At 53.8% G+C, this 15728-nt stretch overlaps 1 protein-coding gene across 1 annotated transcript in view; it reads right to left on the bottom strand.

Moving 5' to 3' along the window:
* Positions 1 to 10111: 10111 nt before the first annotated feature.
* The window catches only part of LOC119958440 (claudin-7-like), a 9904-nt gene continuing 4287 nt past the window's right edge, over positions 10112 to 15728 (bottom strand). Inside the window, exons 2-4 of the mRNA XM_038786981.1 lie at positions 15291 to 15455; positions 12109 to 12193; positions 10112 to 10308 (exon numbers count right to left, since the gene is read on the bottom strand). Coding sequence (XP_038642909.1) covers positions 10140 to 10308; positions 12109 to 12193; positions 15291 to 15455 — 419 coding nt within the window. The 3' untranslated portion in view covers positions 10112 to 10139. The remainder of the gene's footprint in view (positions 10309 to 12108; positions 12194 to 15290; positions 15456 to 15728) is intronic.

Here is a 15728-nt window from a genome sequence, read left to right as displayed (position 1 = left end):
AGTTGCAGCCGTGTGTACCGTCTACAAGATGCACTGCAGCAACTCACCAAGGCTCCTTAGGCAGCACCTTCCAAACCCACCACCATCTAGACAGAAGGGGCAGCAAATACCTGGGAACCCACCACCTGGAGGTTCCCCTCCCAGTCCTCCCCGCCCCGACTGGGAAATATATCGGGCCGTTCCTTCACTGTCGCTGGGGGCAAAATCCTTTCTTTTTAAAATAAATTTAGAATACCCAATTCCTTTTTTCCAATTAAGGGGCAATTTAGCGTGGCCAATCCACCTACTTCATCGACCATAGATCATAGAATTTACAGTGCAGAAGGAGGCCATTCGGCCCATCGAGTCTGCACCGACTCTTGGAAAGAGCACCCTACCCAAGGTCAACACCTCCACCCTATCCCCATAACCCAGTAACCCCACCCAACACTAAGGGCAATTTGGACACTAAGGGCAATTTATCATGGCCAATCCACCTAACCCGCACATCTTTGGACTGTGGGGAGGAAACCGAGCACCCGGAGAAACCCACCACACACGGGAGGACGGCAGACTCCCACACAGACAGGGACCCAGCCGGAATCGAACCTGGGACCCTGGAGCTGTGAAGCGATTGTGCTATCCACAATGCTACTGTGCTGCCCTGAAAATCGCTTATTGTCACAAGTAGGCTTCAAATGAAGTTACTGTGAAAAGCCCCTAGTCGCCACATTCCGGCGCCTGTTCGGGGAGGCTGGTACTCTGCACATCTTTGGGTTGTGGGGGCGAAACCCACGCAGGCACGGGGAGAATGTGCAAACTCCACACGGACAGTGACCCAGACCGGGATCGAACCTGGACCTCAGCGTCGGTGAAGCAGCATGCTAACCACTGCGCCACCGGCTGCCCCAAATCCTCCCTAACAGCACAGCGGCATACCTACGCCACATGGACTGCAGCGGCTCAAGATGAAGGCTCCCCACCACCTTCTGAAGGGGGCAATTAGGGATGGGCAACAAACACTGGCCTAACAAGCGGCAACCACATCCCGGGAAGGAATTATTTTGAAAGTTGAGGAAATTCAAATTAAATAATGATTCACCTGAGAAGGAGCTGTGCTCCGAAAGCTCGTGTTTGAAACAAACCTTTGGACTTTAACCTGGTGTTGTAACTTCTTACTGTGCTCTCCATTTCTCTCATCTCTCTCTCTCACTCCACCACACACACACACACAAATACATTCCTCTCACATTCACAGTCCCCATCAACAAAAGGTGTATTGTTTCTCAAGCCCAGTTTCCAGGGCTGATATTAATGGTTTGGGAGCTAATGCACACAAGACACCAGGGCACGAAACTCCCTCCATTAACGCTTTAAAGGATTGGACACTCAAGTCTTCAGACAGAACATATATTGGGAACAGTTCCTCTTGCTTCCTGAGCCACTCTCTGTGTAATTGGGGTTCAGGCCTCACTCTCTGTGTAATTGGGGTTCAGGCCTCACTCTCTGTGTAATTGGGGTTCAGGCCTCACTCTCTGTGTAATTGGGGTTCAGGCCTCACTCTCTGGTAATTGGGGTTCAGGCCTCACTCTCTGTGTAATTGGGGTTCAGGCCTCACTCTTTGTGTAATTGGGTTCAGGCCTCACTCTCTGTGTAATTGGGGTTCAGGCCTCACTCTCTGTGTAATTGGGGTTCAGGCCCCTCACCTCTGTGTAATTGGGGTTCAGGCCTCACTCTCTGTGTAATTGGGGTTCAGGCCTCACTCTCTGTGTAATTGGGGTTCAGGCCTCACCCTCTGTGTAATTGGGGTTCAGGCCTCACTCTCTCGTGTAATTGGGGTTCAGGGCCTCACTCTCTCTGTGTAATTGGGGTCAAGGCCCGTCACATCATCTGTGTCAATTGGGGTGGGTCAGGCCTCACTCTCCTCTGTGTAATTGGGGTTTCAGGCCCTCACTCCTCTGTGTAATTGGGGGTTCAGGCCTCACTCTCTGCTGTAAGATTGGGATTCAGGCCTCACTCTCTGTGTAATTGGGGTTCAGGCCTCACTCTCTGGTAATTGGGGTTCAGGCCTCACTCTCTGTGTAAATTGGGGTTCAGGCCTCACTCTCTGTGTAATTGGGGTTCAGGCCTCACTCTCTCTGTTAATTGGGGTTCAGGCCTCACTCTCTGTGTAATTGGGTTCAGGCCTCACTCTCTGTGTAATTGGGGTTCAGGCCTCACTCTCTCTGTAATTGGGGTTCAGGCCTCACTCTCTCTGGTAATTGGGGTGCAGGCCTCACTCTCTGTGTAATTGGGGTTCAGGCCTCACTCTCTCTGTGTAATTGGGGTTCAGGCCTCACTCTCTGTGTAATTGGGGTTCAGGCCTCACTCTCTCTGTAATTGGGGTTCAGGCCTCACTCTCTGTGTAATTGGGGTTCAGGCCTCACTCTCTGTGTAATTGGGGTTCAGGCCTCACTCTCTGTGTAATTGGGGTTCAGGCCCCTCACTCTCTGTGTAATTGGGGTTCAGGCTCACTCTCTGTGTAATTGGGGTTCAGGCCTCACTCTCTGTAATTGGGGTTCAGGCCGCACTCTCTGTGTAATTGGGGTTCAGGCCTCACTCTCTGTGTAATTGGGGTTCAGGCCTCACTCTCTGTGTAATTGGGGTCAGGCCTCACTCTCTGTGTAATTGGGGTTCAGGCCCCCTCTCTGTGTAATTGGGGTTCAGGCCTCACTCTCTGTGTAATTGGGGTTCAGGCCTCACTCTCTGTGTAATTGGGTTCAGTCCTCACTCTCTGTGTAATTGGGGTTCAGGCCTCTCTCTTGTGTTCCCCACTCTCTGTGTAATTGGGGTTCAGGCCTCACTCTCTGTGTAATTGGGGTTCAGGCCTCACTCTCTCTGTAATTGGGGGTTCAGGCCTCACTCTCTCTGTGTAATTGGGATTCAGGCCCCTCACTCTCTGTGTAATTGGGGTTCAGGCCTCACTCTCTGTGTAATTGGGGTTCAGGCCCCACTCTCTCTGTGTAATTGGGGTTCAGGCCTCACTCTCTGTGTAATTGGGGTTCAGGCCTCACTCTCTGTGTAATTGGGGTTCAGGCCCCACTCTCTGTGTTATTGGGGTTCAGGCCTCACTCTCTGTGTAATTGGGGGTTCAGGCCTCACTCTCTCTGTGGTAATTGGGGTTCAGGCCTCACTCTCTCTGTGTAATTGGGGTTCAGGCCTCACTCTCTGTGTAATTGGGGTTCAGGCCTCACTCTCTGTGTAATTGGGGTTCAGGCCTCACTCTCTGTGTAATTGGGGTTCAGGCCTCACACTCTGTGTAATTGGGGTTCAGGCCTCACTCTCTGTGTAATTGGGGTTCAGGCCTCACTCTCTGTGTAATTGGGGTTCAGGCCTCACTCTCTGTGTAATTGGGGTTCAGGCCTCTCTCTCTGTGTAATTGGGGTTCAGGCCTCACTCTCTGTGTAATTGGGGTTCAGGCCTCACTCTCTCTGTAATTGGGGTTCAGGCCTCACTCTCTCTGTGTAATTGGGATTCAGGCCCCTCACTCTCTGTGTAATTGGGGTTCAGGCCTCACTCTCTGTGTAATTGGGGTTCAGGCCCCACTCTCTCTGTGTAATTGGGGTTCAGGCCTCACTCTCTGTGTAATTGGGGTTCAGGCCTCACTCTCTGTGTAATTGGGGTTCAGGCCCCACTCTCTGTGTTATTGGGGTTCAGGCCTCACTCTCTGTGTAATTGGGGTTCAGGCCTCACTCTCTCTGTGTAATTGGGGTTCAGGCCTCACTCTCTCTGTGTAATTGGGGTTCAGGCCTCACTCTCTGTGTAATTGGGGTTCAGGCCTCACTCTCTGTGTAATTGGGGTTCAGGCCTCACTCTCTGTGTAATTGGGGTTCAGGCCTCACACTCTGTGTAATTGGGGTTCAGGCCTCACACTCTGTGTAATTGGGGTTCAGGCCTCACTCTCTGTGTAATTGGGGTTCAGACCTCACCCTCTTTGTAATTGGGGTTCAGGCCTCACTCTCTCTGTGTAATTGGGGTTCAGGCCTCACTCTCTGTGTAATTGGGGCTCAGGCCTCACTCTCTGTATAATTGGGGTTCAGGCCTCACTCTCTGTGTAATTGGGGTTCAGGCCTCACCCTCTTTGTAATTGGGGTTCAGGCCTCACTCTCTGTGTAATTGGGGTTCAGGCCTCACTCTCTGTGTAATTGGGGTTCAGGACTCACTCTCTCTGTAATTGGGGTTCAGGACTCACTCTTTCTGTAATTGGGGTTCAGGCCTCACTCTCTCTGTGTAATTGGGGTTCAGGCCTCACTCTCTGTGTAATTGGGGTTCAGGCCCCTCACTCTCTGTGTAATTGGGGTTCAGGCCTCACTCTCTGTGTAATTGGGGTTCAGGATGGTCATTGCCTCTCCCTGTTTTTGTTTCTAGCCCCCTTGTTGCCTGTATTTTATTTGTTTTCCGCCTCTTGCCCTCAGCGCTTTCATTTCCTACAGGAACTGGACATAATTCTGCTCAGCCCAGAGTGTGGGCAGAATGTGGAACTCGCTCCCACAGCGAATGTTTGAGGTGAATCGTAACGACACAGCTAATGGGGAAGCTGATCAAGTATACGGCGGAGGGAGGGGGAGGGGATTTCCTGATGCAACAGGTCAACCAGGTGAGCCCCCCCCCCCCTCCCAGTTGTTACCCTCGTTCTGGGACGGCACCCGAGTCGATATGCCCTGGGTGAGGAGAGATGAACTGACTCTCTCTCTCTCTCTCTCTTTCTTTAATCATTCCTCTCTGTCAATTGAAACCTGATTCCCTTTCTTCACACAGTCCCAATGTTCCTCTTTTCAAAGGAGCCAATTGAATCAGGCTTTCTTTCGTCAAAGATATAGAGTGAGTTTATTAACTAGTAACGGTGAGATGGAAGGATGTCCCCGATGGTGGGGGGGGGGGGGGGGGGGGGGGGGGGTCCAGAACCAGGGGGTCACAATCTGAGGATACGGGGTACACGATTTAGGACAGAGATGGGGAGACATTTCTTCACCCAGAGAGTGGTGGGCCTGTGGAATTCGCTACCACAGGAAGTAGTTGGGGCCAAAACATTGTCTGTATACAAGAAGCAGTTAGATATAGCAATTGGGGGCGAAGGGGATCAATGGCTATGTGGGGGAGCAGGATTAGGCTATTGAGTTGGATGATCAGCCATGATCACAATGAATGGCGGAGCGGGCTCGAAGGGCCGAATGGCCTCCTGCTCCTGTTTTCTACGTTTCCAGGTTTGATGGGGAAGTTCCCAGTAATTTTCAGCAGCTGTGGTCGATGTTGATTTAGCCACTTCCCCAATCGGAGAGAGAGATTCCGTCAAACAACTGTTACGGGAGGGGGGGGGGGGGGGGGGGGGGAAGAGAGACTGCTGCTGTGACAGACACACACACACACACACACTACTCTCACACTCACACATACTCAAGCCCTCACTTCCACCCTATCCCCGTAACCCAATAACCCCTCCTAACCTTTTTTTGGTCACGAAGGACAATTTATCACGGCCAATCCACCTAACCTGCGCGTCTTTGGACTGTGGGAGGAAACCGGAGCACCCGGAGGAAACTTCGCCGGGGAGTTTCAAGGATGCCGATTTCTTATCCCTCTTTGCACCTTTCCCGAAGCGTCTCTGGCCCTCAGCCAACAAGGTCAGTGGACAGGGTGGGGGGGGGGGGGTCACAACACCCAGTCACCGATTGCAACTCTGCAGGACACCCGGAACCCACCCCCAGGGGCCTGTCCTCCGGTGCATTGTGTGCACCTACCCTGACCCCGTGTGAGAATGGATGGGAACCAGGTACCAGGAAGTCCAGCATTTGCTGGCTGGCCGATCCATTAGGGTGGGGCCGATTATCTTCTGTTTACAGGACAGGCCCAGACTTGCCCCTGGCTCTCTCTCGTTTGGCTGTTCCCACTTCCCCATCAGGCCTGTCTTGTGGTTTTAATTTAAAATGTCCAATTCTTTGCTGGAGGAACCTGCCGATAATCGCAAGAAGAGTTTCAAACACGGGAGTGGTTTAAAAAGAAAAAAAGTGTCCCTTCTCTTCAGTTTTGTTGAATACACGCAATGGAGACAGGCTGATCAACTACAGGGGGCAGCAGATTAGTGGCAAAACTCCCAGGAGTTGGTTTCAGTGGGGGGGGGGGCGTGGGTGCAGAGGAACACCTTCCCTTGTGGAAGAGCTTAATGCGCAGTTGTCAATATGGGCCACTCATTAATCGGGAAATCAGGAGATTCTTTTTCCCAGGCGGGGAGTGGCGAGAACGTGGGAGCTGCACCCACAGGGAGTGGTCAAGGCGAGTAGAATCATTTAGAATGTACAGTGCAGAAGGAGGCCATTCAGCCCATTGAGTCTGCACCGGCCCTTAACAAAGAACACCCTACCCGAGCCCGCATATCTCCCCAATCCCCGTAACCCCCATTTAATGCCCCATTTGGGGCAGCACGGTAGCATGGTGGTTAGCATAAATGCTTCACAGCTCCAGGGTCCCAGGTTCGATTCCCGGCTGGGTCACTGTCTGTGCGGAGTCTGCACGTCCTCCTCGTGTGTGTGCGTGGGTTTCCTCCGGGTGCTCCGGTTTCCTCCCACAGTCCAAAGATGTGCGGGTTAGGTGGATTGGCCATGCTAAATTGCCCGTAGTGTCCTAAAAAGTAAGGTTAAGGGGGGGGTTATTGGGTTACGGGTATAGGGTGGATACGTGGGTTTGAGTAGGGTGATCATGGCTCGGCACAACATCGAGGGCCGAAGGGCCTGTTCTGTGCTGTACTGTTCTATGCTGTACTGTTCTATGTTCTATTAACATTTTTTTGGATACTAACAGGCAATTTATCATGGCCAATCCACCTAACCCACACATCTTTAGACTGTGGGAGGAAACTGGAGCACCCGGAGGAAACCCACGCAGCACGGGGGAGAACGTGCAGACTCCGCACAGACAGTGACCCAGCGGGGAATCGAACCCGGGACCCTGGAGCTGTGTAGCAGCTGTGCTGCCCTATTAGTATCGAGTAGTATTGAGACACTTAAGGGGAAAGCTGAATAAACACACGGGGGCAAGAGAGGAATAGAAGGATGTGGTGATAGGGAGAGGGGTGGGAGGAAACAGGCGTGGAGCCGAAACACCAGCATGGGGCAGATGGGCCGTTTCTGTGGGTGCACGTTGCCAAAGATCATTCGGCAGCACCTTCCAAACCCACGGCGTCTACCATCTAGAAGGACAAGAGCAGCAGATACCTGGGAACCCCACCACCTGGAGGTTCCCCTCCAAGTCACTCACCGTCCTGTAGCCAGCGAAGTTGGCCATTCCCTCAATACAAACTGGAGGAACGCAAAGCTTGCTGGGTAAAATGGACAACGTTTGCAGCACAAGCAGGCTGCACCAAGCCAATGTGTATTCTGTCTGCTAAGACAGCACCGAAACGAATATTCCACATACTAATGAGGCAATCTCCGGGATAGTTAACATAGTAATGGAACGATCCCAGGGACAATGGACACAAATAGGGAAGTGATTGCAACAGTGTATGGGAAGCCAGACACCCCGGCACCAGCAGGGTTCGAAGACAAAGCACCTGAAGGCCCGCCCAGTAGCCGAGGGACAGCCTCAGTATTGGGGGGATTCAAACAAATCGATTGGGAAGAGACCCAATCGATTCCCAGCAGGTAGAGGGTCCGCCCAAAAGGGCGCGAAGCCCTGGGACCTATAAAAGACAGGTCCCAAACTTAGTTTGTTCTTCTTGACCAGCCCTCCTCTCTGGACCAGCCTTTTACTGAAGAAGACCTTGACCGAGAGAGAGAGAGGAGAGGTTTGGGACAGCAGCCGCCAGCAAGTAAGTGTCTCACAACGATCGCTACCAGAGATAGACACTCCTGACCCCTTTTTAACCCGTACCAACCTGAAGTCTGCAGACCAGAGCAGAGCAAGAGGCCTTGCCCCTTGATCCGGCAGTTCCCTTTAAGATAAATATTGGTTTATTTAGCGGTAGGAATAGTTTAATCATCTTAGCGTGTGCATGGGTAGTATTATAATAAACTCATTGTTTGAACTTACTAATTGGTGTATGGTTTTATTGCTTTGAACTTGAAACTTGTGGCGGTATCTTAACGATACCTGGCGACTCCAGAGCTAAGTAACGAAACAGAGCCAAATCGAGTGTTAAGCACACTCACCCAGAACGAGCAATAGCCCCGACTGGGAAATATATCGGCCGTTCCTTCACTGTCCTTGGGTCCAAAAACTGGAGCTCGCTCCCTAACAGCACAGTGGGTGTACCTACACCACACAGGACTGCAGCGGCTCAAGGCGGCGGCTCATTCACCATCTTCAAGGGGCAATTAGGGATGGGCAATAAATGCTGGGCCCGGCCCGTCGTCGTCGTATCCCGTGGGCAAACAACTAACCCTTGCGGCCGTGAAAAGGGTTAACATTCTCAGGGCTGGGCTCAGCCAAATGTGGCAGCAAACAGGGGTGGAGAGGACACATAAATCCATCAGCTCCCAGAGCAGCCAACGCCCACCCACCTGGGCCTGCCTGCATACCCTATAAACCGTCAGCACACACCGAGCAGGGAGAGAGAGGTCCCATCTAGAACATAGAACAGTACAGCACAGAACAGGCCCTTCGGCCCTCGATGTTGTGCCGAGCCATGATCACCCTACTCAAACCCACGTATCCACCCTATACCCGTAATCCCCCCCTCCCTTAACCTTACTTTTTAGGACACTACGGGCAATTTAGCATGGCCAATCCACCTAACCCGCACATCTTTGGACTGTGGGAGGAAACCGGAGCACCCGGAGGAAACCCACGCACACAGGGGGAGGACGTGCAGACTCCACACAGACAGTGACCCAGCCGGGAATCGAACCTGGGACCCTGGAGCTGTGAAGCATTTACCCCTTCCCTTCCCTTCCTCCCCCAGTCCGCAATCCAGCCAACAAGAGACAGAACGCAGAGGTTAAGAAACTTTATTTATAACAACATGTACAAGTACAATCCTTTTTAAAAAAAAACTCAACTAACTTGAAAAATCCCACAAATCCAAGCTCATGTACAGCATCGCAGAGGAAGAAAAGTTCTTTTATATTTGTATTTAAAAAAATGATGGGCGTCGGGCTCTGTGACTTAGAACCGTGGGGCGAAGTGGAACTGGGGACAGTTCGTCCGCCTCTCCCTCCTCCCTCCCTCCCTCCCTCCCCCCCCCCCCCCCCCCCCCCACCCCCGTCGACAGGACAAGAGTTAGACTCTCGTCCAGTGGCGAACTGTATCCTCAGCCCCCCCTAGACAGGTGGTGGGGTAAACCCAGGTTCCAGTGGGGGCGGGGGGAGAAATTTACAACATCAATGGCTTTCAGGCAGATTAATTTGAAGGAGATCATTGGGGGGGGGGGGGGGGGGGGGGGGGGGGTTCTGACCATCCTCCAAGTGAAAGAAGTCAGAAATCAGGGGGGGGTGGGGGATGGCACAGGAAGATTCCAGTAAACATGGCAAGAGTGCACAGTTAGGAAATCTCTCGATACGAATCTTGTCACTCCGGGGGAAAACAAGAAAAAAAAAAGGATGTGATTATTTATTTATTGTTCCCACAATAGTGGATAAAATAAAGTAGACCCAGGGCACCATTTGTTTTTTCTTCACAAAAAGAGAAATGATTGACCCTGTACTTCCCCCGATTAAAGCAGCAGGTTGCAAGTTATTCCCAGACCGCCCCACAGTCTCGTAGATAGCAGAACACGAAAGACTACCTGAAATATTCGGACATTTATTTAAGTTTTTTTAGAGAGATTCGAGGAGTCTCGTGTTCAACATCCAGTGGAATAAAAACCAATCTCGTTGCGGTCAAACCTGCGCAGTTCCACCAATCCCCTCCCTCCCAGCTACAAAACATTTTGGGGGGGGGGGGAAAAAAGCGATTAAAACAACAAAATTTAAAATTTAATTCACAAATGCACACGATTCTCGTTCCATCGTCCTCGAGCGGAAATTTACACGGTTCGACTCGCAACTCCACGTCCCTTCCATCGCTGGCTCTTCCCAATCCGCGAAGGACTTCTCCAAAAAGATGTTGCGATCGCTAGACCAGCAGCGCATTAACAAGCCCCCCCCCCCCCCCCCCCCCTCCCAATACCACCCCCCTCCCCCGAGGATTCACACAAACTCCTTGTTACTGCTGGGAGCTTTGGGCCTGGGTTTGGACTTGGGGTAGGAGCGCGCGTAATTGTCCTTCTTGGGGCAAGAGCAACTCAGCATCCCGCCCCCGATGAGGATCAGCGCAGCCGCAGCCCAGTTCACAAAGATCGCCGATCCAAACTCGTACCTGCAAAAAAGAGGAAAGCGGAGGAGTCAGATCCAAAACAGGTCGGGAGCTGGGTCCACGAGCCGATCCCTTTCGATAACCTTTCACCCCCCCCCCACCCGGTTTAGCAACACTTCAATAGGAAATAAAATACAGGTGGGGACGGGTCTGTCACTGTATAACACTGGGGTACAGTACTGGTGGGGACGGGTCAGTCACTGTATAACACTGGGGTACAGTACTGGTGGGGACGGGTCTGTCACTGTATAACACTGGGGTACAGTACTGGTGGGGACGGGTCTGTCACTGTATAACACTGGGGTACAGTACTGGTGGGGACGGGTCTGTCACTGTATAACACTGGGGTACAGTACTGGTGGGGACGGGTCTGTCACTGTATAACACTGGGGTACAGTACTGGTGGGGACGGGTCTGTCACTGTATAACACTGGGGTACAGTACTGGTGGGGACGGGTCTGTCTCTGTATAACACTGGGGTACAGTACTGGTGGGGACGGGTCTGTCACTGTATAACACTGGGGTACAGTACTGGTGGGGACGGGTCTGTCACTGTATAACACTGGGGTACAGTACTGATGGGGACGGGTCTGTCACTGTATAACACTGGGGTACAGTACTGATGGGGACGGGTCTGTCACTGTATAACACTGGGGTACAGTACTGGTGGGGATGGGTCTGTCACTGTATTACACTGGGGTACAGTACTGGTGGGGACGGGTCTGTCACTGCATAACACTGGGGTACAGTACTGGTGGGGACGGGTCTGTCACTGTATAACACTGGGGTACAGTACTGGTGGGGGTGGGTCTGTCACTGTATAACACGGGTACAGTACTGGTGGGGACGGGTCTGTCACTGTATAACACTGGGGTACAGTACTGATGGGGGTGGGTCTGTCACTGTATAACACTGGGGTACAGTACTGGTGGGGACGGGTCTGTCACTGTATAACACTGGGGTACAGTACTGGTGGGGACGGGTCTGTCACTGTATAACACTGGGGTACAGTACTGGTGGGGATGGGTCTGTCACTGTATAACACTGGGGTACAGTACTGGTGGGGACGGGTCTGTCACTGTATAACACTGGGGTACAGTACTGGTGGGGACGGGTCTGTCACTGTATAACACTGGGGTACAGTACTGGTGGGGACGGGTCTGTCACTGTATAACACTGGGGTACAGTACTGGTGGGGACGGGTCTGTCACTGTATAACACTGGGGTACAGTACTGGTGGGGACGGGTCTGTCACTGTATAACACTGGGGTACAGTACTGGTGGGGACGGGTCTGTCACTGTATAACACTGGGGTACAGTACTGGTGGGGACGGGTCTGTCACTGTATAACACTGGGGTACAGTACTGGTGGGTATGAGAATGTGACCCGGGGCCAGGATTGAACCCGGGTCCTCGGCGCTGTGAGGCAGCAGTGCTAACCACTGCGCCACCGTCCAGCCCTGGATTGCCATCTCTCTAACCTCCTCCAGCCCCCTCCAACCCTCCGAGACCTCTGCCCTCCTCCAGTCCCAGCCTCGTGAACGTCCCCCAGTTCCCATCGCTCCGCCCATGTAGCAAACAGCTTGCTGACTCGGCCAAACAGCCAATGGGTGGAGACACACGATGGACCGGTTCGACAACAACTCTCCAGCAAGATTTTGTAAAGCCCAGGGGGGATTTGCGACAGACTGGCCCAGGCAACTGCAAACTGTGAATTAACGAGCGTCGCAGAAATACTCTGCAGAATTAAACCCTTACTACCTGCCCCCCACCCTCCCCTGGAGAAATGGAGAGGGTAATTACTTGGTATTAACAGGCTTCAGTGGGTCATAGAACTCCCGAATAATCCGATTCCCAAACCAGGAAGCACCAATCAGGGCACAGAGACCTGTCCAGAGAGAAGAGAGGGGAGAAAATTAATCATCATTGGGCAGGTCGAACATTGACAGACAAAATGCAGCTGAGGTTAGAGCGTTTCTCATGGTTGCAAGATATAATCCGCCCAGCAAAGGAATTCATTATAGAGCCATTAACTTTGTTAACATGCCCACAATGATTCACAGACACTCACATTGACACAGAATCCCAACTTGGTCTTCAAGGGAGAGAGAGAGAGAGGCATGGGGGGTTATTTCCTAGGTTACAGGGGCTGGAGGAGGTTACAGAGATAGGGAGGGGTGTAGGGGCTGGAGGAGGTTACAGAGATAGGGAGGGTTGTAGGGGCCGGAGGAGGTTAAAGAGATAGGGAGGGTTGTAGGGGCTGGAGGAGGTTACAGAGATAGGGAGGGGTGTAGGGGCTGGAGGAGGTTACAGAGATAGGGAGGGGTGTAGGGGCCGGAGGAGGTTACAGAGATAGGGAGGGGTGCAGGGGCCGGAGGAGGTTACAGAGATAGGGAGGGGGTGTAGGGGCTGGAGGAGGTTACAGAGATAGGGAAGGATGTAGGGGGCTAGAAGAGGTTACAGAGATAGGGAGGGGTGTAGGGGCTGGAGGAGGTTACAGAGACAGGAGGGATGTAAGGGCTGAGGGGTGTTGGGGCTGGAGGAGGTTACAGAGATAGGGAGGGGTGTAGGGGCTGGAGGAGGTTACAGAGATAGGGAGGGTGCTAGGGGCTGGAGGAGGTTACAGAGACAGGGAGGGGCTAGAGGAGGTTACAGAGATAGGGAGGGTTGTAGGGGCCGGAGGAGGTTACAGAGATAGGGAGGGGTGTCGGGGCTGGAGGAGGCTACAGAGATAGGGAGGGTTGTCAGGGCCGGAGGTTACAGAGATAGGGAGGGGTGCAGGGGCCGGAAGAGGTTACAGAGATAGGGAGGGTTGTAGGGGCCGGAGGAGATTACAGAGATAGGGAGGGGTGTAGGGGCCAGAGGATGTTACAGAGATAGGGAGGGTTGTCGGGGCTGGAGGAGGTTACAGAGACAGGAGGGATGCAAGGGCTGAGGGGTGTTGGGGCTGGAGGAGGTTACAGAGATAGGGAGGGGTGTACGGTCTGGAGGAGGTTACAGAGATAGGGAGGGGTGTCGGGGCCGGAGGAGGTTACAGAGATAGGGAGGGGTGTAGGGGCTGGAGGAGGTTACAGAGACAGGAGGGATGCAAGGGCTGAGGGGTGTTGGGGCTGGAGGAGGTTACAGAGATAGGGAGGGGTGTAGGGTCTGGAGGAGGTTACAGAGATAGGGAGGGTGTCGGGGCCGGAGGAGGTTACAGAGATAGGGAGGGTTGTCGGGGCTGGAGGAGGTTACAGAGATAGGGAGGGGGTGTAGGGGCTGGAGGAGGTTACAGAGATAGGGAGGGTGTCGGGGCCGGAGGAGGTTACAGAGATAGGGAGGGTTGTCGGGGCCGGAGGAGGTTACAGAGATAGGGAGGGTTGTCGGGGCCGGAGGAGGTTACAGAGATAGGGAGGGGTGTAGGGACTGGAGGAGGTTACAGGGATAGGGAGGGTTGTAGGGACTGGAGGAGGTTACAGAGATAGGGAGGGTTGTAGGGGCTGGAGGAGGTTACAGAGATGGGGAGGGGGTGTAGGGGCTGGAGGAGGTTTCAGAGATAGGGAGGGGATGTAGGGGCTGGAGGAGGTTTCAGAGATAGGGAGGGGTGTCGGGGCCGGAGGAGGTTACAGAGATAGGGAGGGGTGTCGGGGCCGGAGGAGGTTACAGAGATAGGGAGGGGTGTAGGGGCTGGAGGAGGTTACAGAGACAGGGAGGGTTGGAGGGGCTGGAGGAGGTTACAGAGACAGGAGGGATGTAAGGGCTGAGGGGTGTTGGGGCTGGAGGAGGTTACAGAGATAGGGAGGGGTGTAGGGGCTGGAGGAGGTTACAGAGATAGGGAGGGTGCTAGGGGCTGGAGGAGGTTACAGAGACAGGGAGGGGCTAGAGGAGGTTACAGAGATAGGGAGGGTTGTAGGGGCCGGAGGAGGTTACAGAGATAGGGAGGGGTGTCGGGGCTGGAGGAGGCTACAGAGATAGGGAGGGTTGTCAGGGCCGGAGGTTACAGAGATAGGGAGGGGTGCAGGGGCCGGAAGAGGTTACAGAGATAGGGAGGGTTGTAGGGGCTGGAGGAGGTTACAGAGATAGGGAGGGGGTGTAGGGGCTGGAGGAGGTTTCAGAGATAGGGAGGGGGTGTAGGGGCTGGAGGAGGTTTCAGAGATAGGGAGGGGTGTCGGGGCCTGGAGGAGGTTACAGAGACAGGGAGGGTTGGAGGGGCTGGAGGAGGTTACAGAGATAGGGAGGGTTGGAGGGGCCGGAGGAGGTTACAGAGATAGGGAAGGATGTCGGGGCCGGAGGAGGTTACAGAGATAGGGAGGGTTGTAGGGGCTGGGGGAGGTTACAGAGATAGGGAGGGGTGTAGGGGCTGGAGGAGGTTACAGAGATAGGGAGGGGTGTAGGGGCTGGAGGAGGTTACAGAGATAGGGAGGGTTGTAGGGGCTGGAGGAGGTTACAGAGATAGGGAGGGGTGTAGGGGCTGGAGGAGGTTACAGAGATAGGGAGGGGTATAGGGGCTGGAGGAGGTTACAGAGATAGGGAAGGATGTCGGGGCCGGAGGAGGTTACAGAGATAGGGAGGGTTGTAGGGGCTGGGGGAGGTTACAGAGATAGGGAGGGCCGTAGGGGCTGGAGGAGGTTACAGAGATAGGGAGGGTTGTCGGGGCCGGAGGAGGTTACAGAGATAGGGAGGGGTATAGGGGCTGGAGGAGGTTACAGAGATAGAGGGTATGGAGGAGGTTACAGAGATAGGGAGGGGTGTCGGGGCCGGAGGAGGTTACAGAGATAGCTAGAGGTTGGATTGGGATCTAAATGGCCTCCGCCCTCACCCGTCCCACCAGCAAAGCAGGGGCACAGGGCAATCCCCAACCCCACACATCCCCGTGCCCCTTTCCTCCAATGACACCATTTGAACCTGGGACCCGCCCCTCTCGGGTAACCAATGTTGCAGCCTTTGGGCCAAGACATGGTGGGGGTGGGGCACAGACAAAACAGGAGTTATACCGGCGCGCTCACCTGCCAGGAGAAGAGTGATGCCACCGGCCATGGCAATCCGGGACTTCTTCACTTTGTCATCGCCGCCACACTTGGTGCACTTCATGCCCACAATGCTGATGCCAATGGCCAGGGCTCCAAGCACTATGCCAACCACCATCAGGGCACGAGTCGCTTGAAGAGAGGCTGCAAAGGAGGGAAAAAAGAAGAGAGAGAATGGGGGGTTAGAATGTTGACCGACAGAGAGATGGGGAACCAACCCCCCCCTGAATTAATCAACCCTCCCTCCCAATGCCACGGAGAGTTGCCACCCTGGCCCCCACAGCCGGAGGGGAGGGGTAGAGAGAGTGTTACTGCTGCAGGAGAGTTAGCGAGGCCTGTAGTCACGGTCAACCCGTTTAGTTACTGATTAAAAACAGGCAACATAATCGCCGACCAAACCCGCCAACACCACCAGGC

The sequence above is a fragment of the Scyliorhinus canicula genome, chromosome 29 (assembly GCF_902713615.1).
Source record: "Scyliorhinus canicula chromosome 29, sScyCan1.1, whole genome shotgun sequence".
Taxonomy (NCBI): domain Eukaryota; kingdom Metazoa; phylum Chordata; class Chondrichthyes; order Carcharhiniformes; family Scyliorhinidae; genus Scyliorhinus; species Scyliorhinus canicula.
Note: the sequence above shows the minus strand (reverse complement) of the source record. Positions and strands in the feature narration are given on the sequence as shown.